Source organism: Passer montanus, unplaced genomic scaffold (genome assembly GCF_014805655.1).
Source record: "Passer montanus isolate IOZ18808 unplaced genomic scaffold, ASM1480565v1 scaffold89, whole genome shotgun sequence".
NCBI lineage: Eukaryota > Metazoa > Chordata > Aves > Passeriformes > Passeridae > Passer > Passer montanus.
In genome coordinates this window covers 320,213-343,432 of record NW_024374256.1, presented here as the reverse complement: position 1 = coordinate 343,432, position 23,220 = coordinate 320,213, and the positions used below count along the sequence as shown (strand labels likewise).

At 52.2% G+C, this 23,220-nt stretch overlaps 2 protein-coding genes across 2 annotated transcripts in view; both read left to right on the top strand.

Moving 5' to 3' along the window:
- Positions 1–15,343, top strand: part of EIF3I (eukaryotic translation initiation factor 3 subunit I) — a 21,088-nt gene extending 5,745 nt beyond the window's left edge. Inside the window, 2 exon segments of the mRNA XM_039733847.1 lie at positions 14,394–14,400; positions 15,328–15,343. The gene's annotated coding sequence lies outside the window, so the exon portion shown is untranslated.
- WDTC1 (WD and tetratricopeptide repeats 1) lies at positions 4,778–23,220 on the top strand. Its single transcript, XM_039733846.1, has 15 exons — positions 4,778–5,015; positions 7,357–7,440; positions 8,401–8,447; positions 9,592–9,703; positions 10,117–10,304; positions 10,694–10,876; positions 11,162–11,256; positions 12,375–12,490; positions 13,547–13,622; positions 14,218–14,314; positions 15,591–15,764; positions 18,887–19,122; positions 19,496–19,664; positions 20,065–20,257; positions 20,367–23,220. Exons 1-15 carry the CDS (start codon positions 4,908–4,910, stop codon positions 20,562–20,564), a joined length of 2,076 nt encoding a protein of 691 aa, XP_039589780.1. The 5' UTR covers positions 4,778–4,907; the 3' UTR covers positions 20,565–23,220.

The following is a 23,220-nucleotide window of genomic DNA, read 5'->3' as shown; positions in this document are numbered from 1 at the left end:
CCGCAGCCCCTCACCCCCATTTCCCCCAGCCCTGCACTGTCGCTGGTGCCACCCCTGCCAGGTACAGCCCCTGCTTGCTGCCTTGCTTTCCCCTCCCACCCTGGCACTCTGTCCCCTTTGCTGCTGTGACCCTGCCCTGCTCGCTGTCCCCTGGTTCGAGCCTTCACAGAGTTCCGTGCCCTGCTGGGTGCCCTGCTGGCTGCCCTGCAGAGGGGATCAGCCTCTCCTGTGCCAGTTCAGCTCCCTGCTGGAGCTCCTGGCCCCTGTGGCACTTGGCCTGGGACGTTCCCTGTGCGGGCTGGGGCTGCTGCCATCTCCCCTTCTCCCGGGGATGTGTCAGCAGGGGTGAGGCAGGATTGTGGGAGGGCTGAGCTGCGAGCAGCGTGTGGCCTGAGTGTGTCAGAGTTTCCCTGGCAGTGCCCTGGGCTGCCTCTGCCAGGCTCCCATCTCACCCCTTCTCCTGGCTCCCTGCTCCAGCCGTCTGTCCTGGGGGGCTGCTGCTCCTTCAGCTGGAGGAAAACCTTCTTTTGACAAGGTGCTTGCTGCCAACCAGGGCATCCCCTCTTGGTTTTTCAGGTTTCCTAAAAAAAAATCCTATCTACACTTGTACATTTTAATTTGATCAGTGACCTCTGGTAAAGTCAAGGTAAAAAGGGCAGGGAAGTAAGTTGTGAGGATAAAGAAGCCTCTCAGGGCGGGTTCTGGGTGGTGTTTGGAGGTGCTGAAGGGAAGGGTCTGAGGAATCTTCCCCTGGGATCAGCCTTGTGTCCAGGGGCTCTGGTGTGCAGAGTGCTGCTTTTTCCCAGTGACCTTGAGTTTGGAGCCTGAGACACCTGGGCACATCCAGGCAGTTAGGAATGGGATTGCTTGTTTGCAAGTGCTGCTTTCTGGGGTCCTGCTGCTCTGTGGAGTTCCCTGGGGCAGAGGGAGCTTTCCAAAGGGTGCAGGTGCCCAGGCTGGGGCTGTGCCCCCTGTGCAGAGCCCACCACTGTGTTGCTGTGCACGGGAGGTGCTCAGGTGGTCCCAGGAGAGGGAAACACAGTCCAGCAAAGGAGCAGTCCCCCACGTCCGGGCTGTGCTGGGAGCGTTTGATGTTAAATTGATGTTAAATTGATGTTAAATTTGTGTTATCAGTGTCGAGGTCTTGTTTCCAGGCTCGCAGCGAGTGTTCCTCTCCATGCCCTGGAGCACCCTTTGGAAGTGTACTTTCCCAGGAGCTTAAGGGGCTTTTCAGTGGCTGTCAGTGTAAACAGAGCCTGCCCAGTCTGGAGCCCAGGGGAGTCTGTGCCCTGTTAATTTTTGACAATTTTTCCTGTGGGTTCCAGCGTTGCGAAAGGCCCCTTTGTGCCCTGCAGTTCTGCGTGGCAGCGCTGCAGGGGAAGGGGCAGGGGCTGCAGGTGGGCTGATCTCTGTGTGCCCCAGGCAGCGCTTTGAGGAGAGGCTGTCACAGGAGGTGACAGCACTCCCTGGATCCCAGGTTTTCAGTCCTGTCCAGGGCTTCCAGGCAGCTTTGGAGCAGTGAGGGACGAGGGAAAGTTGTCCTTGAAGGGTGACAGAGGAACGTGCCCTGGTGTCATCCAAGAAATGACCCCAAGGAGGTCACGGGGCCATGGGATGGGGTGGTTGGAAGGGAGCTCAGGGATGGTTTTGTGGCAGTGGCAGCAGCACCTGCCACAGCCTGGGCTGTTTAAGGCCTGGCCTGGAGCAGAGGAGGCTTGGGGTTGTCTCTGGCTGCAGCCAAAGTGGAGCTGCTCCTGCAGCCAGCCCTGGTAGCAGCAGTGCAGGTTTGTCCTAAATTGTCCCTCCCTCTGGGACTTCATCCCTCATTCCACCAGGGCTGGTTGTGCTGGGTTAGGTAAAAGCCAGAAGCTGCAAGAATGGGTTAGAGCAGAATTTGCACGGTGGTTTTGCCTAAAGAGGAACGTTCTTTACCAATTTCCATGGTGGAAGTTTCCAAGGAATTTCCAGTTCCTTTAGTGGTGACAGACTCTTTGGAGGGACTTCATGTTTGGAAGCCTTTGTGTCTGAGACATTGGGAGGCAGAGTTGATTTTTGTCTGATTTTTTATATATATATTTTGCAGTAGATCTACAAATCTTGAGAGATTTTGTTTTATTCCAGGGTCAGTTTGAAACTGGAGGCTGGATCTATCCATACAGTAGTGGGGTCAATAGTCTTTAGTGTTAAGAACACTTAAATTGATTTGTTTATTTTTTTATTTATTTAATATTTGAATGAGGTCACTGTCATATCCATGGGGGTGGGAGTCTGGGAATGTGATCAGTTGTGGCTAATGCTCAAAGTGTGATCTGGAATGAGAATTTGGGCTTCTTGGTCCTTTGTCTGTGATTCCATGGTAATTTAAAGGTTGCCAGAGCCTTTGTAGTTGTGGAATACCTGTTGAGCAACAAAAAATATCAAAGGGAAAGGAGGAAAGGCTCTTGGAGCCTTCTTGGCCCAGCAAAGGCACCAGGTCTGGGAGGCCTTTGAGCATTTTGCTGCAAAATCCAGTTCCCAAATCCAGCACTTCGGCTCTTGGAGCCTTCTTGGCCCAGCAAAGGCACCAGGTCTGGGAGGCCTTTGAGCATTTTGCTGCACCAGTTCCCAAATCCAGCACTTTCCTGGAAAGGGAGACCTGAGGCTCCTGCATTCCTGTTGGACTGGGTTTTATCCAAGCCTGTTACCCAAGGTCTGATTGCCTGGGTGATTTTCCTCACCTGCATTTTTTAAGAAGTAAAGTTAAGGTGTTCCACAAGGTAGAAGATGCTGGCACAGAGGAGTCTGTTGAAAAGCAGAGTTTTTAACAGTCTGTTAAGGAGTGGTGGGTTTGGATATTCCTTCTCTCTGTTTATGCAGAGGGGTTACAGGGTATTAATGGTTTTGCAGTGACTTATTTAGCTCTAAATTGGCCTCTTGGTGTGGGTTATTTATGGCTGCAGATGGGAGAGCTGGATCCTTCCATGCACAGGCATTTTTCCACGTGTGTCCTTGAGGTTGTTTGGTGTTGTTGGAAGAGAATGGAGCTGATTAGAAATTAACCATAACTAGAGGTAGGAAATGTGACAAAAAGAGTCCCAAAAGAGCAGTGGGCTGTTTGTCACTTGGGAGGTGACAGCCTGCCTGGCACAGGGGGTCCTAAGAGCCAAATCCAATTGCTCTCAGAGAGGGAGACAAGAAATCTGCCTGGCAGGGAAGGAGAGGAGGAGGCTGGATGGTGCTTGGAGAGGGGAGGCTGGGAATGTTGTAGGGAAGGACTGAGAAGAGTGGAAGGCGCTGAGGTGTGCTGGGATGGGGTCCCTGTGCCCTTTGAGGTGTGCTGGGATGGGGTCCCTCAGCCTCTGCTGGGGCTCCAGCCCCTTCCCAGCTCTGTTCCCTTCCCTGGGCACGCTCCTGCTCCTCAGTCTCTCTCCTGGAGTTTGGGGAAGCAGCTCAGAAGCCTCTCAGAGCTGCAGTCAGCAGCTCCACCTGCCCTTGTGCCCAGATGCTGCTGCCTCCTCCCCTTCCTGAGGCAAGTTGTTGTAGTGGCTGCCCCGTCCCTGGCAGTGCCCAGGCCAGGCTGGACAGGGCTTGGAGCAGCCCGGGACGGTGGGAGGTGTCCCTGCCATGGCAGGGTGGCACAGCAGGGCCACTGGAAGCCCTCCCGTGGCAGCAGAGGATCAGATGAGGGTTGCCAGGACTCCTGTTTGTTGCAGTGTTTCTGTGAAATGCTCTTGTTTCAATGAATCAGCATTTCCTCCTTTGGAAGAGGAAAATTTTGGCTTGTTCTGCTTGGAAATGTTTTTAAACTAGAAGGTTACATAGGACAAAATGGGTGTTTGAAATTGCATTTTTATTCTTTTTGTTATTTTAAAGGGAACTGTAGGAATGCCTAAATGGGCCAGGCTGTGGGATGGAAACTGGGGGAATTGCAGCATTTCCCAGGGACTGACTGATCCTTTCTAGGCAGCCTGTCCAGCTCAGGGCTGGGACCATCCCTCTGCAATTTGAACATTTTTTAGCAGAAGTAGCCAATTCCATGGGGTTTCAGTTATTTAGGTTAGTACATTAAACTCCATTAAGAGTGTACAAAACTCTTAATTTCTCCTGGAAATTCAGTTTTAACTGGTCACCTCTTTTCTCTTGCTGAGGTAATTAGGTGCTCAGTTGTGACCTCGTGGTTGGCTGTTTGATTTCCAAGGAATGTTTGTGCCCTTTTGGATATTTTAGGGGTGTTTTGCTGATAATCCAGTGTAGTAAATGAGAGAGAAGATGTGGCCAAAAGCATCAATGCTGTGTTCATTCACAGTATAACCTTTGTTGGCTGTAGAGTTTGGGAAACATGACATTGGACATGGATGGTGGGAGGGAAGCCTGGGATAGGAAACTGCCCTGGGCTCCCAGGGTCTCTGCTGGGATAGAAACATGGATTTTCCAGGCTGGTATACCCCTGGAATTCTGCTCATCCTGAATTTCTCCACAAACTGGGAACGGCCTTGAGTCAGACATTCATCCTTCCATTGTTCCTTCCCCGAGTTTCTTCAGGAGCCTTTATTCCAAACTTCCCAGCTCTTGGCCACTGCTGTTTCTGGGAGCTTGGTGTGTGTGAGGAGCGTGTGGTGTGTGTGAGGAGCGTGTGGTGTGTGTGAGGAACGTGTGGTGTGTGTGAGGAACGTGTGGTGTGTGTGAGTGGTGTGGTGTGTGTGAGGAACGTGTGGTGTGTGTGAGGAGCGTGTGGTGTGTGTGAGGAACGTGTGGTGTCCCTGCTGTGTCCCTGCCATGTCCCTGCCATGTCCCTGCCGTGTCCCTGCCGTGTCCTGCAGGTAATGGCACAGTGTGAGTAACATGTGGTGTCCCTGCCGTGTCCCTGCCGTGTCCCTGCCCTGTCCTGCAGGTAACTGGTGAACGCCCTCGGTCCTGGCCCGGCTGGGATGCTTGGATGCACAGCAGCTCTTCCCACAGCTTCTCTTCGTCTGCCCCACTGCAAGAAGATGGCCAAAGCCAACATCACCAGGGACATCATCCACAGGCAGATCAAGGTGGGTGTGGGCCTGTTCACTGGTGTTGGCTGGAGAGAGGGGAGTCAGAGCTGCAGTGGGGAAAGCTCCTGCTGCTGCCTTGACTTGGGAACGAGATCTCTGTTACTTACATATTGATAAGCCCTGTAAGGAGCTTAGGAGAGCAAACACACAGGACCTGTCACTGTCCCTAATGGAGAGCTGGGATGGAGTCTGGCATGACAGGAGCACAGTTCCTCTCCCTGGGCTGGTTTGCCATCAGCAGCTCTGTTCCTTCTGAGTTGAAGAGAGAAATAGAGCTGCTGGTGTTTGGGCACCTCAAAAGCCCTTAGCCAGCTTCCCTCTCTGCTTTCTGTGTTCTCCCCGTGTGATCTTGCCATCAGAGGTATTTCTGACTGTAGTAAAGCTAATGATCTCTGTCACAGCCTCTCTGTCTCCTTTTCTTTAGAGAGTGCTGTGTTGCTTCCTTTGTGTAGGGGAAAAAAATTTGTGCAGTGGTGGGATCAGTCATCTGATGGCTGCTTTGGTGGAATATCAACGTGAAAGGACTGGCTGCAGCAGACACAATAGGCAATTATTGCTGGGACTCAGAGGCCTGAAATCATTTGCAGCTTTGCTGATAATCAGCATTCAGGAAAGGGATCTGTGAGTGGCCAGAATAAGGAACTGGGAGCTCGAGTGCTCACTTTGCAGTTTGGTACCAAAGCCTGTAATTCAATCCATGTGCAAAGATTTGTTTTGCTGCCCTAACAAGGAAGGGCTGGTTGTGTGGTTTGAGCCTTAGCCTGGGACTGTCTCAGGCTGTCTGCTCTGTCAGACTTTGACGTGTGACCTTGGGAAGATTGCTAAGTCAGGCAGTTCCTTGTAGGAAAAGCAGTCTCCTACCCCACAGCCCCCACAAAGCCACTGAGGCTGCAGTAGCACAGATTTACACCTGCAGCACCTTGCATGGGCCTTGCAGTGCTTTAGGAATGCTCTGCACAGAAGCACATCAAGGGGTTTGAAGTCTGTCGTGGAAGCTCCTACAAAAAGCCTGGTTTGTTTTGCCTCCAATCCTTTTATGTCTGTCTCCATTTTGTCTTCAAATAGCTTTTGGTGTGTGGAGTTCATTACTGAACACTGGGCTGGGAAGGGAATTCAGCACTTCTGTTCTGCTCTGGGACTGCTGATGTGCTCTGAGCACCACCAGGGTGGTGTTTTGGGCACCACCAGGGTGATTTTTTGGGCACCACCAGGGTGATTTTGACATTGGTGTTGCCATCTCTAAATGCTGATGACAAAGGATTAAGTTGATGAGTGTGGCATGGAGTGAGACCACAGCTGGGTCAAGTCCTAGGGAAGAATCTCCGTTTAGATGTTCCATCCAAAATCTGCCTGGCTTTCTCTCTCCTTCATTCCTGCCTCTGCAGTTGGCCTTCTTTCATCAGAGCCATCTGCTGATGCATCTGTGAGCCCTGTGAGATCACAGGGGAAACAACTGTCCTGCTTTCCTTCACCTTCATTTGTACTGACGCATTCTGTGGCAGCTGTTGCCATCCCTCTGGAGCAGCCTGTGCACTGCAGCTCTGCTCCTGCCCAGCCCTGCAGGCAGCAGGCCAGCTCCACTGCAGCCCTTCACCCCGTGCTGCTGCTGCCTGGGGACAGGCTCTGCAGTGGCACAGTGCTCCTGGGCAGCTCTGCTCCACTACTGCTGTGCTCAGGATGGAGGTTCTGCTGAAATCCTTGCCAAGGGATAACAGCAGGCATTCCAGGTTCTTCCATAGCTTGTGGTTCAGGCCCCAGGTGGGGTCAGCTCACTCTGCCTCGGTGTGGGCCTCCCAGAGCTGGTTTTGGCTCCCCAGCTGGAGCCTGGCACTGAGTTACACAGCATTTTAAATCAGGTCAGGGGCAAAGGTTAAGATCTGCCCACTTGGAGATGTTCAGAGGATGGGAAGGCTGGAAAGGGAATTGTCACAAGGATGTGTAGTGATGGGACAAGGGGGAATGGCCTTGAGCTGAAGGAGGACAGGGTTAGATGGGATATTGGGAAGAAATTTTCTGGGAGGGTGGTGAGGCCCTGGCACAGGTGCCCAGAGCAGCTGTGGCTGCCCCTGGATCCCTGGCAGTGCCCAGGGCCAGGCTGGACAGGGCTTGGAGCAGCCTGGGACAGTGGAAGGTGTCCCTGCCATGGCAGGGTGGCACTGGGTGGGCTTTGGGGTCCCTTCCAACCCAAACCATTCTGGGATTCTGTGACTCCCTACAACAGTACCCGACCTGTGGACCCCCCAGTAGCTGGTGTGATTTTTAACCTTGAAGAATGTTCTCTGAAGGGGCAGGAGGGGTGTTTGTTTGCCGTGCTCAGTTGGTGCCTTTGCTCCTGCAGGAGAGGGGAGCGCTGGGCTTCGAGCGCCACTACCACGTCACCGACCCCTTCATCCGCCGCCTGGGGCTGGAGGCTGAGCTGCAGGTGAGTGTCCAGGGGCAAACCAGCTCCTTGGAGTGCACCTTCTGGCAGGTCAGTACTGATTTCTTGGTCCCCCAAACTGCACTAGAGCCAGGAGTAGCTCAGTGAGAGCTGGCGTGAGCTTTCTGCACTGCCTGCTGCACCTTCAGGAGAACTTTGACAGGGTGGGCACCACCTAATCTCAGCCCTGGTGCCTGAAGAAGACAACTGTCAGCTGTTCAACGTGCTCAGCTCTAATGGGATGCCTAAGGAATTGTAGTGCACTCTGACATACCATAGAAAATATTTTAAGATTATGCAGAATATTCTGAGGTGGAAGGGACCCACAGGGATCGTTGAAGTCTTGGTCAAACCCACAACCTTGGCATTATCAACACCCTGCTCCACCCAACTGAGCCAACCTCTAATACTCTTGGTTTGGGGGAGAAAAGGATTATTTTGCCCCCTTTTTAGTCACATCTCCCACATCAAATGCTGCTCAACACTCCCCCACTTCTTGTGCAGTCGTTGGTTAATGTGGATGAAGATGGATGATGGAGTCACCCAGCAGCAAGGTGCTTCTAACAGAGCTATCAAAAGTGCATTTTCCCTGTGTTCCCAGAGTGCCTGTACATGTAATTTGTCAGCCTAGCCAAGGGCTTTGGAAGCAAAGTCACCTTTCCGTGTGTACAGCAGGATTTCAGCTGTAGCCTCTGAGACTAAACTGCCATTTTATTCAACACTACCTTCTTCTATTTGTTTCATTTTGCCTTTTCTACCCCAACTGCTCTAGCATGTCTGTCTTTTCTGGATGTGCCGATCTACCAAGTGTGTGGAGTTCTTTGCAGGGTTGGAATAAAAAAACCCTGCTTTTATTGGAAGAAGTTATTTGTGAGGTGCTCACTGTGTCCTTGTCTTAGGACAGCTCTGTTTGATACATCTGAAGTTTGACTAATGCCATCTTCCCTTGCCTCCTTCCCTCAGGGTCACTCTGGGTGTGTCAACTGTCTGGAATGGAATGAAAAAGGAGAGTAAGTATGTGGCTTCATTTGGGGAATCAGCAAAGCCATAACCCCAGGTTTTCCCAAGAGCAGGATCTAGGTCATGTTATCATAAGCAGCTGCTTCCCATTTCTAGTAAAGAGGAGCTCAAGCTCAAATTTTGAGCTGTAGTAAAGCTCACGCTTCAAAAGAAGCTTTATTTTGTTAAATATATCTGGATATTATTAGAAATGCCCCTTTAGTGAGTTCAGAAGGGAAATGGTCAGACTAAGAAGTGGAGATAGAAGGCTGCTTCTCTTCTCTTAAGTGGTATTATGGATTATAATGGATCTTTAGGATTTGCCCAGCTGGTGGTGACATTTCCCCACCCCCTTCACCATGCTGTTAAAAGCTGCTGCTGGGGGACAGATATCCAAGGGAAGGAGGTAGAGAATTCACCCCTCTGCAATTTTAGAGGGACACGAAAGAGCAACTTCCAGTAACCAAGTGGAATGAAGAGTTTCTGTGTGAGAAATGAGTGGATTGGAGGAAGAGTGGGTATTTTTTCTGCACATGCCTCTTACAACATCCAAAGTCTGCCCTCTGATACTCTTCAGAATTATTTACCAGTGAAAATTTCATATGTTTGAAAGAGAATGGCTATGAAGAAATCTAAGTTTAAAAGAGCTGGGAGTTGTAGATGTCAGATTCCTTTGGTGCAGATGCAGATGGATGGACAAGGCCAAGAGCACCTTGCAATGACTTTAAAAGCAGTTTGTGGTTCACCCCGTGAGCCCTGGGACTGCCTGGGCACCTCTGGAGCCTGGGGATGAGTGCCTTGGCCGGGCTTCAGGGCTGATGTGGAGCAGCTGACACAGCCAGGGTGGCAGGCAGGGTGGAGCCCTGCATTTTGCTGCTGAGCCAACACTCCTGTTTTCCCTTTGCGGTGCGGGTGAGCTGCTTCAGTCAGCTGTGTTTCTGTGGAATTGCTTTTGGTCTGCTTTAGCTCCTAGAGCTGGCTGAAGGGATGGGTGCACGGTGAGCAGCAAGAACAGGGAGCTGAGGGAAGAGAGGAAATGGGCTGCTTAGGGCTGAGTTAACTTAATGGATGTCTGTGGTCAGACAGCTCCACAGACCTGGGCACGGTGTGGAACAGAAGAATTCAGGGTGCATATCTGTCTCTTGTTCCTTTTAGCTTACTGGCCTCTGGCTCTGATGACCAGCATACCATTGTGTGGGATCCTCTGCACCACAAGAAACTCCTTTCTATGCACACAGGACACACTGCAAACATCTTTTCTGTCAAGGTATGTGCTTGGAAGGAATGAGCAGCTAACAGAAACAGCAACTGAGCAGTAAAAGGATAAATCCTTGCTAGGAAACATTTTCTTGCAAAGTTTCCCTCCCCCCCAAAAAAATTTAATATTTCTAATTAAGGGAGAAAGGATTAAATCTAATATTGCACTTAGTTTATGCAATCCCAGGCTTATTCTCAGTGAATTGGAAGGAAATGGTTGTAGCACACTGGGGTGTGTGATGAAGACACTCTTGTGTCCTGCTGCAGCTGGGGGCTCTTGAGTGTGCACACCCACCTGTGTAATGGGGAATAACATGGCTTAGCCCCTTTCCAGAGCAGAATCCCTGCCCTGTGGCTGGCAGGGTGTCCCTGGGAGCAGCCCCAGTGTTTCTCCAGGCTGAGTGTCCAACCCCTCTCCCGCAGTTCTTGCCGCACTCGGGGGATCGGATCCTCATCACGGGAGCTGCAGATTCCAAGGTGCACGTCCATGACCTGACTGTCAAGGAGACTGTGCACATGTTTGGAGATCACACCAACAGAGTGAAGCGGATTGCCACGGCTCCCATGTGGCCAAACACCTTCTGGAGTGCAGCAGAAGATGGCTTAATCAGGTACAGAGTTCCAGCTGCTTTGGTTTTGGGAGCCATCACAATGTGTGCTGTGCACAGACCTGAAGAGAGGCTGTCTCTGTACTAAACAGCTTAAGCTCATCTCTGCCTTTCCTAAAACTGGAAAGATTTATCTTGTAGAGTCATGAATACTCTCCTTAGCTCCTCCATTTTCCTCACTGGTGGAAAGGGAGGCCAGGAAAGGAACAGGCCATGACTTGGGAGTTTAATTTGGAACTTGAATAAATCTGTGCACATTATGCATCTGCTTTTAATGATAGTCCTGGTACTGAGGCGCAGTGAGTGTTGTCCCAGCTCAGGACGCTGCATGAATCTCTTCCTGCTGCCTCTGTTCCCCTGTGATCTGTGTCCTCACTGCCCCCCCTCTGCAGGCAGTACGACCTGCGGGAGAACAGCAAACGCTCCGAGGTCCTGATCGACCTGACCGAGTACTGTGGGCAGCTGGTGGAGGCCAAGTGCCTGACAGTGAACCCCCAGGACAACAATTACCTGGCCGTGGGGGCCAGCGGGCCCTTCGTGCGGCTCTACGACATCCGCATGATCCACAACCACAGGTAACAGCCCCTGCCTCACCTGCCTCCTGGGCACACTCCTCTGCAGGCATCAGCTCAGGGCTCTGCTGGGGAGAGGGGCTTGCAGGGATCCAGCACTCGCCTCTTTGTGGGGAGTTTCACTCTGTTTTTTCTGTCACCCAAAGTCCTTTGGTTGAGTTCCCCGGGGTGGTGTGAGGCTGGTCCCCCATAGCTGTGTGGGCAGCAGGCCGTGTCCTCGTGGGTGGGCAGGAAAAGCCAGTGTAGATGAGGCTGTGGTTGTCATAAGGCTGTTCCTGTCTCTGGCAGGAAAAGCATGAAGCAGAGTCCCTCAGCTGGGGTGCACACGTTCTGTGACCGGCAGAAGCCCCTCCCAGACGGGGCAGCTCAGTACTACGTGGCAGGTATGGGCACTGGGGGCACTGGGGGGACTGGGGGCTTCACTGCCTGCACAAAGAGCTCTGCCCGTCACACACCAACCCCTGCCCAGGGCATCTCTTCCATGGGATGTTCCATGGAATTGCAGGTTACTTCACTGGGGAGGGGAGCCAGCCTCGCTGCTTTTTGTCCAGCATAAATGTGTTTTTGTCACTCCTGCTGGAAAGTGGAGGACTGGTATAAGCTGGGCTCTATAGGCTTTCCTGGAGCTGGTCCCAGCAAAGCTGCCATGCAAAATCTTTTTGGCACAGAAGTGACTTGTCCTCATCCTGCAGATAAAGAATCAGTGATGCAGTATCTGAGCAATCTAGATGACATTTTTTCCAGTGCTCATTATTTACTATCTTTTACCCAAAAATGTTTGGCTTTTTTTTTTTTTTTTTTACAATATCTCAGACCAGCATGTTCAGCAGACCAGTTCTGACAGTCCTGCTCCTGATGATTCCCACTAGAGGATTCCTCAGGTCCCCTGAATTGGTCATGCAACACATCTGCTGTCTGAAGAACAGAACCTGTGTGTGAGCTGAATATTTAGGAGCTTTGGTTTCCTTGTGCTGAGGGCTTTATTAAGGAAACCTAATTAGGGGCCTGAGGATGGAGGTATTTGCAGATGGCCACAAATCACAAAAGCCAAATCCCAGTGAATCCCCAAAACTGAGATTTGCTGGGTTTTGGAGGCTCATTGTTAACAAGGCAGTGCTGATTCTTGTCTTCATGTGGGGTGGCTGTGCAGAATTGGAATCGTGGAATCACAGAATGGTTTGGGTTGGAAGGGACCTTAAAACACACCTTGTTCCACCCCGTGCTGGGGGCAGGGACACCTTCCAGAAGAGCAGGTTGCTCCAAGGCCCATCCAGCCTGGCCTTGGACACTTGCAGAGATGGGGCCTCAGTAGCCAGGAGCTGTGGAAGGGCACCTGTGCCTGCTCTGGTTCCTCGTGGAAGGATCCCATGAACAGCAGGAAATGGGAAATCCCGGAGGTGCTTGTGCTCCATGGCTCTGCTCCTGTAAAAGGGAGCAGCTGGGTAGGACAAAGACAACATTGAGAGTTAAGCCAATAATTATGGACTTGTCCTCTGCACAGGGCACCTGCCAGTGAAGCTGCCAGACTACAACAACCGGCTGAGGGTCCTGGTGGCCACGTACGTCACCTTCAGCCCCGATGGCACCGAGCTCCTGGTCAACATGGGAGGGGAGCAGGTGAGGAGGCAGGAGAGCTTCACACTGGGGCACTGGGCATGGTTGTGTGCTATTGAAAACAGCTACAGCAACTTCTCTGTGGGTGGTGTGATTGATTTCAAACTGCTTTCTGATGAATTCAGACTAAATACTTGGGATTAGGGATATGTTTGTTACGCTGTCACTGATCAAAGTTAAACCACGTTCTGGTGTGGTTTTCCAATTCACATTTCACTCTCCGGAAGAGGGGAAAGAAAATAAACAAAACCAGTTCTGGAACTGACCTTTGTTGACCTAGAAAGGATTTCATAACTCATTCTTGAAACATCAAACTGCTTCTGTAATAGAATGTAGTGAATAAGGAACTTGGAGAAGCAAAGGCCTTCACCTGGAATATTGATTGCTTTAATTTTAAGCTCTGGGTGTTATTCATGGATCTTTTGTAAAGCCTATCAGTGGAATGAGAAAATCCTCTGACAGCATTAATCAGCGTGGATTAGACCTGCCCTTTGCTTGTGGGCAGGTTGCACTGTGCTTGTCCTCTCCAGCTCTTTCTCACATGTGCACTTGCTCCCTTTAGGAGAGGGTGAGCTGTGGGTCTGGCCTGGGCTGTCCATTCCTGTCCCAGTTCAGCTGTAAATTAGGATTTCACAGAGCTGCCCTGGGAGTTTCTTGGGAATACTGGTTTCATTTTACAGAGACTTTTCCTCAGTGTCTTGCCTCTTTTCTGTCAATAGGCAGATTGGTTTCTTCATTATTGTGGTGGTAATTGAAATACCTTAGTTGCCTAGCTGAAATATGAAGCTTTCTAAGCAGGTTGGTCAGTGGTCAGGTCATCTTTTAAACTCTGCAGGTTCCTGTTTCTCAGTGTTGTTCTCTCTGAACTGGGCTGGACTGGGGCACACCCAATTGCTGCTGCCATCCCTTGTGTGTCCACCTACAAAAAACATTCCCAGTGAGAAAATTGGAAATAGCAAACACAAACATGGAACTGTGTACCTACTGAGCCCTCTTTTATTTCTGACTTGAGCATCTCTGTTTTGCAGGCTTGTCTCATGCTCTTTTTCCTTTCCTCAGGTCTATTTGTTTGATCTGACGTACAAACAGCGGCCATACACTTTTCTCCTCCCAAAGAAGTGCCACACTTCAGGGGGTAAGTGTGCTGCTGGCACAAAGGGAGCACACAGCACAGGGGAGTTCTGTACTGCACAATTCATTTTCAGGGTGCAGGAGGAGACTGCAGCAGGCTGTGGGTGTTGCTGGGCTGCTTCTGCAGTGCAGTTCATAGCCTGGTGCCAAAATCCTTCTGCAGTGAGACAAAACATGAGGGCAGAAGTGACCTGTGGAGAGGGGGCTGTGTGAATTGAGAGCGCCTGAAGGATTGAGTTGAGTGTGCTCAAGGATTAAGCAGACTGTTCAGTGCTTGAGGCCCTGGTATCCTCCCTGACCATTCCAGGATTCCATGATACTCTAACCATGGCCTGAAATCAGTCAAAGGTAATTCCTTTAGCACTTGGTTCTGTGTGTGTCTGGTTTTCTAATCTAGAACTGTATTGCAAAGGACACTGCAGAGATTTGTAAATATGAGGGCAAATCTAATCCAAGTTTGGAGCAGGTGGAATCATGGAAGTTTTGTTTCTGCTCTGAATGGGGCTGTCATGTTGGGTTGGCCCTGCTGTAAAATAAACCCTGAGTTTGTATAACTACATTGATACTTAGCATGGTTGTATATGTCTTCTGACCCTCAGAAGTGCAGAATGGAAAAACCTCTACCAACGGAGTGTCCAATGGGATCCATCTGCACAGCAACGGCTTCCGCCTGGCCGAGGGACGGGCACACGTGAGGTGAGGGCACAGCTGCCCCTCCTGGGGCCTTCCACGCCTTTGTCCTCTGCCTCTCACAGGGTGAGGTGCTGCCAGAAAGGTGGGAACTGCAGATCCCTTGCCCTGGTCCTGGTTTGCCACGTGCCTCTGTCCCTGGGGCTGTGTTGGCCTCTCGTGGGCTGTGAACAGGAGTCAGACCAGGCAAGGGCATCCTGGGAGTCTTTTTCCTCTTGTAATGAATTAAGGTGGACAAAACTAAGCAATGATTTTTCAGGCCTGGAAGCAAAGTGTCCTGAGTGGTGGTTGCTTCCTGGCCTGCAGGAACTGTGTGTTGATGGTGGCAGGTGAAGGAACCTTGCTTCCCTCTGCCATTTTCTGGGCACTTTCCTGCTGCAGACTGAACTGAAGTGGCCAGAATTGTCCTGTGACAACACTGGAGCACTACTGCCATTCCTAGCATGGGAGCTAGGACTGGATGGAGCCTCTTCTATTGCTCCTGCTGATTTCTTTCTTTAAAACAAAATGCATTTGGGGTGAAGGAGCAGCAGCACATCTTGGTGGCTGTTTTTCCTCCAGCTGATGAGACTTGGTTCAAAGTCAAGACACTTATTTAATACCATATATGGGTAATCTGGGTTCCTCAGAGTCACTTTGGGGACTGTTTCAGCTCCTCTCCTCTAGGTGGCCCCTCCACCGCGGCAGCAGGAACGGGGCTGGAATTTTGGGCTGCAGAGCATGGGCCTGGTGAGCTCAGATGCTTCTGCGTGTGCATTGTTGTGCCTTGCTGAAAGAGCACTGGAAACGTGTTTATGCAGTCGAAACAAAGACCTCTTGGTGAAGTCTGGGGCTTAAAATACCCACTGCTCAGTTTGGAGTGTGTCTCTGTAGATGAAGAAAAATTGGAAACAGACAAATGATGGTCACACTGATGTAGTGAGGCTGCCAGAGGGTGGGGGCCTGGCACGGGGTGCCCAGAGAAGCTCTGGCTGCCCTGGAAGTGTCCAAGGCTAGGTTGGATGGGGTTTTTGGAGCACGCTGGGGTAGTGGGAGTGTCCCTGCCCATGACAGGGGTGGAACTGGATGGGCTTTAAAGTCTCTTCCAGCCCAGACTATTCTGGGATTCCGTGTCAGAACCAAACTTTCCTCTTAAAGTTCTTCAGAGTCCCTTCTGCCTTTTTCTGCATCTTTTATTAGGAAGTTTAGCAAACATTAGCTAAGCTGGAGCTAAGCACTGCAGACTCTGAGCTGGAGCAGAGGATGTACAACTCACCTGTGCTGCTCCCTTGTTCCCCTGCAGCCCCCAGGTGGAGTTGCCCCCGTACCTGGAGAGGATCAAGCAGCAAGCCAACGAGGCCTTTGCCTGCCAGCTGTGGACACAGGCCATCCAGCTGTACAGCAAAGCTGTGCAGAAGGCCCCCAACAATGCCATGCTCTACGGGAACAGAGCTGCTGCCTACATGAAGCGCAAGTGGTAAGGGCCAGTGTCACTGCAGGGGGCTCCCAAGGGCCACCTTGGTCACAGGCTGGTGTCCCTCTGCCAGGTGGGGCTGGGGATGTCACACTGAAGCACCTCTGGCACAAAGGGGTAAGCAGCCATTGTTCTACCTGCTGATGGGCTGTGTGAAATCCTGATCCTTTCCTGTTTGAAAAGCAACCCAAAATTCACATCTGATTCACAGCATTCTGGATGTCTCCAAGGGTGTCTGTGTTTCTTTGGGTGGTTCTGATTTGCATTAAAGAAGGGCTCTTAAATCTGCTGTCAACACATGACGTAATGGTGGCTGTGCTTTATAACATCCCATGACAGGAGGTTGTTTCAGGGCTGCTGGGTGGCTTTGGTTGCTGCTTTATCCAAGAACCTCACTCTGCAGACAGTCAGACCTGGTGGTTCCTGTGTTACCCCAGCGAGCCCACACTCCTCTGACTGGAAACAAACCTCTGGGAGGGGTCTGGGGAGGTGGCAGATCCTCGCAGCCTGGAGAGGATTCTGCCCTGCTGGTTGCAAAACACCCTGTCAGCCTCTGCAGTAGGTAATGGCTGCTCTGACCAGTGGCCAGAGCTGCATCTGCAAGATACAGCTGAGTTATTTTAGTGCCTGTCCCCTTGAGCAGAGTAAGACTGAGTACCATGACTTGCCATTAACATATTTAAAATAGCTGTGGTCCTTCATCTCCATTTGCTTTGTGAGGATATCCTTCTCCTCTCCCTGCTGAAATCCCCAGTATGAGTTCTGCTCTCTTCCTGCCAAGATAAAGAGCAGCCAGCAGTTGTTGTGACTGTTGGTAACTGGCCTACTGGCTGTTTTGCAATAGCAGAGATTTGGGAGCTGCCTCAAAAAGACCTCAGTGTTCAGAAGGAGAAGAACAATAGGTTGGGATTAAGGGATGGAACACAGAAGCTGAGTGCTGATCTCATGAATGACATTTTTCTTATAGGAATCGTTTTTCCCGAAGGGTGTTGGCACATCTGAACCTTTCAGTGTGTCAGCTACTGCTCTGCCACAGTTTTGGGTAGCAGGAAGATGTGGAAAGCATACACACAGTGGGTTTCTGTGGCATGCAGGGGGTAGGATTTAAATAGCACTGAGCTGATACCTTCCAGGTGCAGGAAAGGGGAAGGTGGCTGGGGTGTCACTGAGCAGGGGGAGAGGCAGACAGTGACCCCGGCTGAACCACCACGTGTCTCTGAGGAGTTCTTGATGTCTGGAGCAGGAACAGGTACAGGCCACCCTCAGAACCCTGCAGGTTCTGCTTTGGCCTCATTTTCTGAATAACAGAGCAAGAGAAAAGGAAGGTCTGTAATTTCCTAACCTCCCCTTGTTCATCTCCCTTAAGATGCTGCTCATATTTTCCAGCACTTTTAAGGCTGTCCTTTGAAATTTTGCTCCTAAAAGCCAGCTGCATCCCCCTCTGGGTTGGCTTTCAGCAGTCCACGTTGGCAGTACTGAGCTGATTCCTAGTTTTGCACAAGCTGAGTCAATGCTGTAACAAAGGGAGAAGTCAGAGCCTGCTTTCCATCCCACCATGTCCATTTTCACACCAGTCTGTTGGGCTGCCAGTGCTGGTGGTTGAGCTTGAAGGATGTTTGAGGGTGGCAAAGCAGTTTAAAAGCCCAGTCAGGTGTGCAAGTGTGTGACACCTGTCTGTCATCCTAACAGGTAACTTGCATTCCCTCTTTCTGTGAGCAACAATGGCCTGTAGCTGCTTGTCCTGAATGCAAAGGCAGCCCTGCAGAGCCCTGTTCCTGCTGCAGGGCTGGGCAGGGCTGTGCTGGGGAGTGGCACTGCCCACCTGGACACGAGGGGGCTGCAGGGTGAATGGTTTGCAAACATCTCCTGCAAGATTGGGAGCTCCCCTTCACAAGCCCAGACACTGGGGCACCTCTTCCCTGTTCCACCCGTGCATGAGGAGGAGCTTCTTTGCTGTGGGGGTGACACAGCACTGGGACAGGCTGGACACAGAGGGCCTGGAGTCTCCTTTACTGGAGATACTCAAAAACTGGACACAGTCCTGACCAGGGAAGGTGTCCTGCATGACCTGCAGGTGTCCCTTCCAACCTGAGCCTTCCTGTGGTTCCCTGACAGAGGTTTCACATGATCTGAAATTGTTGCTCTGTGAATTCACCTTGGGAGTGTTTTGGACGTTGGTAGGTGCTGTGGTCAGAATCCTGGAATGGTTTGGGTTGGAAGGGGCCTTAAAGCCCATCTCATTCTATTCCCTTCCACTGTCCCAGGTTGCTCCAAGCCCTGTCCAGCCTGGCCTTGGACACTTCCAGGGATGGGGCAGTCACAGTGGGGCATACAGGTTACAGATATGAAACATTAACATTATTATTATTGCTATTATTAGCCATCAAATGGAGCCTTGTTCAGGCAGCTTGTGGTGTCTGAGCAGTTGGGGCTCAGTGCTGGAGCCCCAGGTGTGTCTGCCCCGCCAGCCTGAGCTCAGCAAATCCCTGCTGCTTCCAGGGCACAGCCAGACAGCCTCACTGCCTGCCCTGGGCTCAGGGAAATCGGGCTGTACTGACAGGGTGCAGACACCAGAACGGTCCTTCTGCCCTAACACTCACCTCTAAAACTCCACCGTGGTTTCCTGCGAAGGTGAGGGAAGGTTCCTGCTGCATTTACTGTCTGTCCCTTTGTGGGGGAGTCCTGCGCTGCTGGCGGGAGCTGTGCCGTGTGTCCACACAGGGGCACGATTGAGCTGTGACAGGGAGCCCGCCTGGCACGGGAGGGCTCTGCTCCTGCCCAGAGGGCTGCTGCATCCTCCATCTTCAAAGGACTTCCCGAAATGTGCTGCAGCAGGGAGCTCTGCTCTCGGATTTAAAATGGCAGGTCAGGGCTGGCGGGGCAGCCTGCTGCGGTCACATCCCAGAGCTGCCTGTGGGCGTCTGCTGGGGCCCTGGGGAGGCTGGGCTGGGTCAGGTGGTGCCCCCGAGTCACAGCAAACGCTGTTAGTGAGCTCCTGGGGTGTGGGATTGTGTGCAGAGCTGGAAACAACAAGCTGTGGAGCGAAACGAGGGCTGGGAAACAGCAGTGGAAAATGTTTGCTGTTGCTGCTTGGGCTGGCTAATGCTCCGCTCTGCTCTCCTCAGGGATGGCGACCATTACGATGCCCTGAGGGACTGCTTGAAGGCCATATCCCTAAATCCATGCCACCTGAAGGCCCATTTCCGCCTCGCCCGCTGCCTCTTTGAACTCAAGTACGTGGCAGAAGCACTGGAGTGTCTGGATGACTTTAAGGGGAAGTTTCCAGAACAAGCACACAGCAGTGCCTGCGATGCACTAGACAGGGACATCAATGCTGCCCTCTTCTCCAAGAGTGATAACGGTGAGTGCTGCTGCTCCTGGCCTTCTCCAAGGTTACGCTGAAATCTAATGAGCACACAAGGACTTTCCTCCTTAAACTGCCCCTCTGAAGTAAAGCTCCAACTTCAGAGAGAGATTGATTGTTGCTGTGCACAAAAACTGGCCTGAGCCTGTTCTTTCCCTGTGCCTGCTCCTGGTTTGCTCTTGAGTGAGAGCGTGATAAAAGGAGTCTGATGTAGCCAGGAGATAATCTGGAAGGAAGGAAGCTCATGCTCTGAGCCCTGCTTCCTGCTGGAATCGTCCTTAACTCTTCTCTCAGGCTGCTGGGGTCTCCTGGGGTGTGTTTTGCTTAGAACTCCCCCGGTGGTGCTGAGGGAAATGCGTTGTCCTTGCAGCTGAAGACAAGAAGGGGGGTGGCCCCATCCGGCTGCGAGCCACGGGCCGCAAGGACTCCATCTCTGAGGATGAGATGGTGCTGAGGGAGCGCAGCTACGACTACAAATTCCGGTACTGCGGCCACTGCAACACCACCACGGACATCAAGGAGGCCAATTTCTTTGGCAGGTATGCTGGCAGCTGGTGGCAGGGGTGCAGGACAGCTGTGAGCAGCGGGATGATCTTTTCTGTGGAAAGCCTCACGTGTAGCCCCACGTTAGTGTTCATGAAATGACACGGACACTGGTTTGGAGGGTGGGGATGAGCTGACAGGAGCCCTCCTCCCACGCTGCTGCATGAGCAGCTGATGAGGAGCAGATCACAGAGGAGCTGGTTGGGCTAGCAGTTCAGAAATGCATTTGGGATTGAAAACAGGGCTCCTGGGGATGCAGGGAGCCAGCACGGGGAGCTTTGTCTGGATGTGCCAGTGTGAGGGGTGTCAGCCTGCTGGTGATAGAAGCCTGGGAGGTTCTCAGCCTGCTGGAGCCTGGCTCTGGAGCGTGACCCAGGCTCTGCTCCTCTGCCCCAGCAACGCCCAGTACATCGTCAGCGGCTCGGACGACGGCTCCTTCTTCATCTGGGAGAAGGAAACCACCAACCTGGTGCGTGTGCTGCAGGGAGACGAGTCCATTGTGAACTGTCTGCAGCCTCATCCCAGCTACTGCTTCCTGGCCACCAGCGGCATCGACCCGGTCGTGCGGCTCTGGAACCCCAGGCCGGAGGTAAGAGCTGCAGCCGGAGCTGCCCTGGCTGGCTTCTCCCTCTGGGAGCTCCAGGCAGCAGCAGCAGCAGCCCCTCCTTGCTGCTGAGTGCTGTCCCCGTGTCTTGCAGAGCGAGACCCTCAACGGGCGCGTGGTGGTGGACATGGAAGGTGCTTCCCAAGCCAACCAGCGGCGGATGAACGCCGACCCGCTGGAGGTGATGCTGCTCAACATGGGCTACAGGATCACAGGACTGACCAGCGGCGGGGCTGGAGGCTCAGATGATGAAGACAGCTCGGAGGGGCAGGTCCAGTGCCGGCCCAGCTAAAACAGAACTGCCTCTCCTTCCTCTAAATGTTTGGCTGAAAGGGAACCGAGTTTCCTTGGTCCTGAACTTTCTCTGGTGAATGACTGCACTGTTTCGCACTATGCACAGGGTAGGACAAGCTGGCAGGGGCAGGAGCGGCCGTCTCTAAACCACCACCTCCTCCTCCTCCTCCTCCTCTTCCATGGCAGTGCAGTCCGGGATTTGCCTTTAGTGGAATTTAGTCCCAACAGGGGTCTTTGAGTTGTCTGTGAGCAGTGTAACTGGTGATTATTTTTCCAGAGCTGCTGTATGATCTGGTACAGGGGCTGTTGCCTGCATTGCAGGGGGGATGTTAAATTCCTGAATAAAATACAAACCTAGGGCAGGGGTTATGGAATGAATTTACTGCAGTGACTTTGAAAGCTTGACTGTGCTACCAGCCTGTCTAGAGGCCCCCAGTTTATGGTTGTTGGCCATGAAACACCTGTTTTGTCCCATAACATCTTTCTCCTGGCTTCCATCTCAGACACGTCAGCAGATGTAGCTGTGCTGTATTGAGCACTGGAGGTTGCCTGTCTTGTGCCCCTGTGGTAGCTGAGGGGTCAGTGAGGGCACTGGGTGTGTGCAGCTCACGGGGCAGAACGAGCTTGCCCAGTTCTGATACTCCCTCCTGTGGTCCCTGAGCCCGGGCAGGGAGGTGACAGCAACGGGCACAGGCTGGATCAGAGGCCCAGGACTTGTGTAGCTAAAGCTGCTGAGGAAAAGGGCAGGTGACAGCACCTCTGCATTGCCCAAGGTGTGTGGCTGTGTTGGCTTTCTCCTCTCCGTGTCACCTGTGCAGGAGCTGAGGCTGTTGTCACCGTGTGAGTGATACAGCTACAGTCTGGGGTTGTCAGAGCAGCGTTTTTGTGCAGCCAGCTGCTCTGTCTTGGCCAAGGTGGGCCTTCCCTGCCTCTTTGTTGGTGTAACATCAGACGGATTCGTGGTCCTCTCAGGAACCCTCCTTCCTCTCCCCACTCCCCACGCCCTGGCTGGCTGCACAGCCAGAGCACACCTGGAAACACAGCACTGTACTTCCATTCCTCCCCCTCCTGTAACACCCAGCCCTGTTTTCCCTCTTGCAGTTGCCAAACACTTAATACCCCACAGATCTTACACAGCTGTGCTACAACCACCTCTGGAGGTTGTTTTTTCTAGGACTATCAACCAAGACCAAAGAGCCCCTGGAGATCGGAACCGCTCTGCGCTGTCTCGTGTCTCTTCCTGCCGAAGGCCTGACCACGTTAGCCTTGGTCCCAGGGGTGTGAGGTGTGTGTCTGGGAGTGTGTGCGCATGTGTGTGTGCTGTTCTTCCATGTGGTGCAATCCCTGGTCTTCCTGTTGCTGCCGTGGAAAGATGAGAGGCCTCCCTTTCCTCCCTGGCTGCCAGGCGCTGCCGAGCCAGGGCTGCCTCTGCCTTCCAGAACAATCCTGGGCTTGAGCAGCGACACAGGGCAGCTGGCAGCACCGCCCCGAGGCTGCAGCTCCTGCCGAGGGAGGGCTGGGGGCCGGGGGTGCCCCCAGGCACTGCTCTGGCCCAGGGCGGAGCTGCGGGAGCCCCTCGGGGAGCAGCCCCGTGCTCTGCCCGGCTGCGGGGCAGGGGCAGCAGAGCTCACCTGGGCCAGGTGACCCTCAGCTCCTGGGGCGCTTGGTTTGTTGTCAGCACCTGTGACTGTTGAGCTCACCTGGCTGGGGGCACGGCCAGGTGCACCCCCGGCGTTTGCTGCTCTTCCAAACCCAGAGGCAGCAGAAAATTCTCCTCACTTGGGTGGCTTTCTGACACGGTCTGCCCTTTCCTTTTTTGCTTAAGGCTTCCTACTAGACGTATCCTCTTCTTTTTCTTTTTTTTTTTCCTTTCCTTCTCCTCCCACTCAAACTTTTTTTTCAGCTTTCAGTAGACAATGTCTGCAGACTTTGATTTTTAAACTGAGAGACTGAGATGGAAAGCTCTGAAGAGAACAGACCTCTCCCTCCCCATTCACCTTTTGCTGTGGCAGCTATTTTTTAGGTTTTTTTTACCCTTGTGAGACAGTGCAGCTCTTTTACCTGCCAGTTGCAGTGTGAAAGCAACCAGATTCCCTGCCTCTGCAGTGGGTTGCTGTTTTAAATGGCTGCTTTGGTTAAAAAAAAAAAAAAGATTAATAATAATAGGAGAGAAGGGGAGAGAAAAATCTTTCTGCCTCTAGCCCCTTTTCCCCTTGCTGTGGGCAGATTACCTGCTTGTCGCTTGTTAACAAGGAATTTGTATTTATTGGTGAAGGAAAAAAAACATGCTGGGGAAGTCAGGAGAAGATGTTGCTTTATTGACCTCTGCTGTTTACTTCAACCCCCTCTTTGGGAAAGCTTCTTCCTGCTCTTTCTGGTTAACTCTTTCTAGCCTGGGATATGCAGGGATGCCTCCTTTATTTTTGTATTCTAGCAATGGGCTCTCCGTTAGGAGACTCTAGGATTCTCTTAGTGTTGCAGTGACCATTGCTTCTCGCTTTTTTGAGTACTAAAGACGATCATCTCGTAACTTTGCCCCTGCAGTTGTAGAGGTAACACACGAGCCTTACTGCCCTCATTAGAAGGAGCAGAAATCTTGTTTCTCTGGTCCCTGGAAGAGAAAGGGTTAAGCGATTAAACAATTCTTTGTTCTA

Excerpts from the sequence above, each read along its gene's own strand:
- WDTC1 (XM_039733846.1), top strand. The coding sequence starts at position 4,908 with ATGCTTGGATGCACAGCAGCTCTTCCCACAGCTTCTCTTCGTCTGCCC. Across the intron at positions 5,016-7,356 it reads TCATCCACAGGCAGATCAAG|GAGAGGGGAGCGCTGGGCTT; the intron begins GTGGGTGTGGGC and ends TTGCTCCTGCAG. Across the intron at positions 20,258-20,366 it reads TCTGGAACCCCAGGCCGGAG|AGCGAGACCCTCAACGGGCG; the intron begins GTAAGAGCTGCA and ends CGTGTCTTGCAG.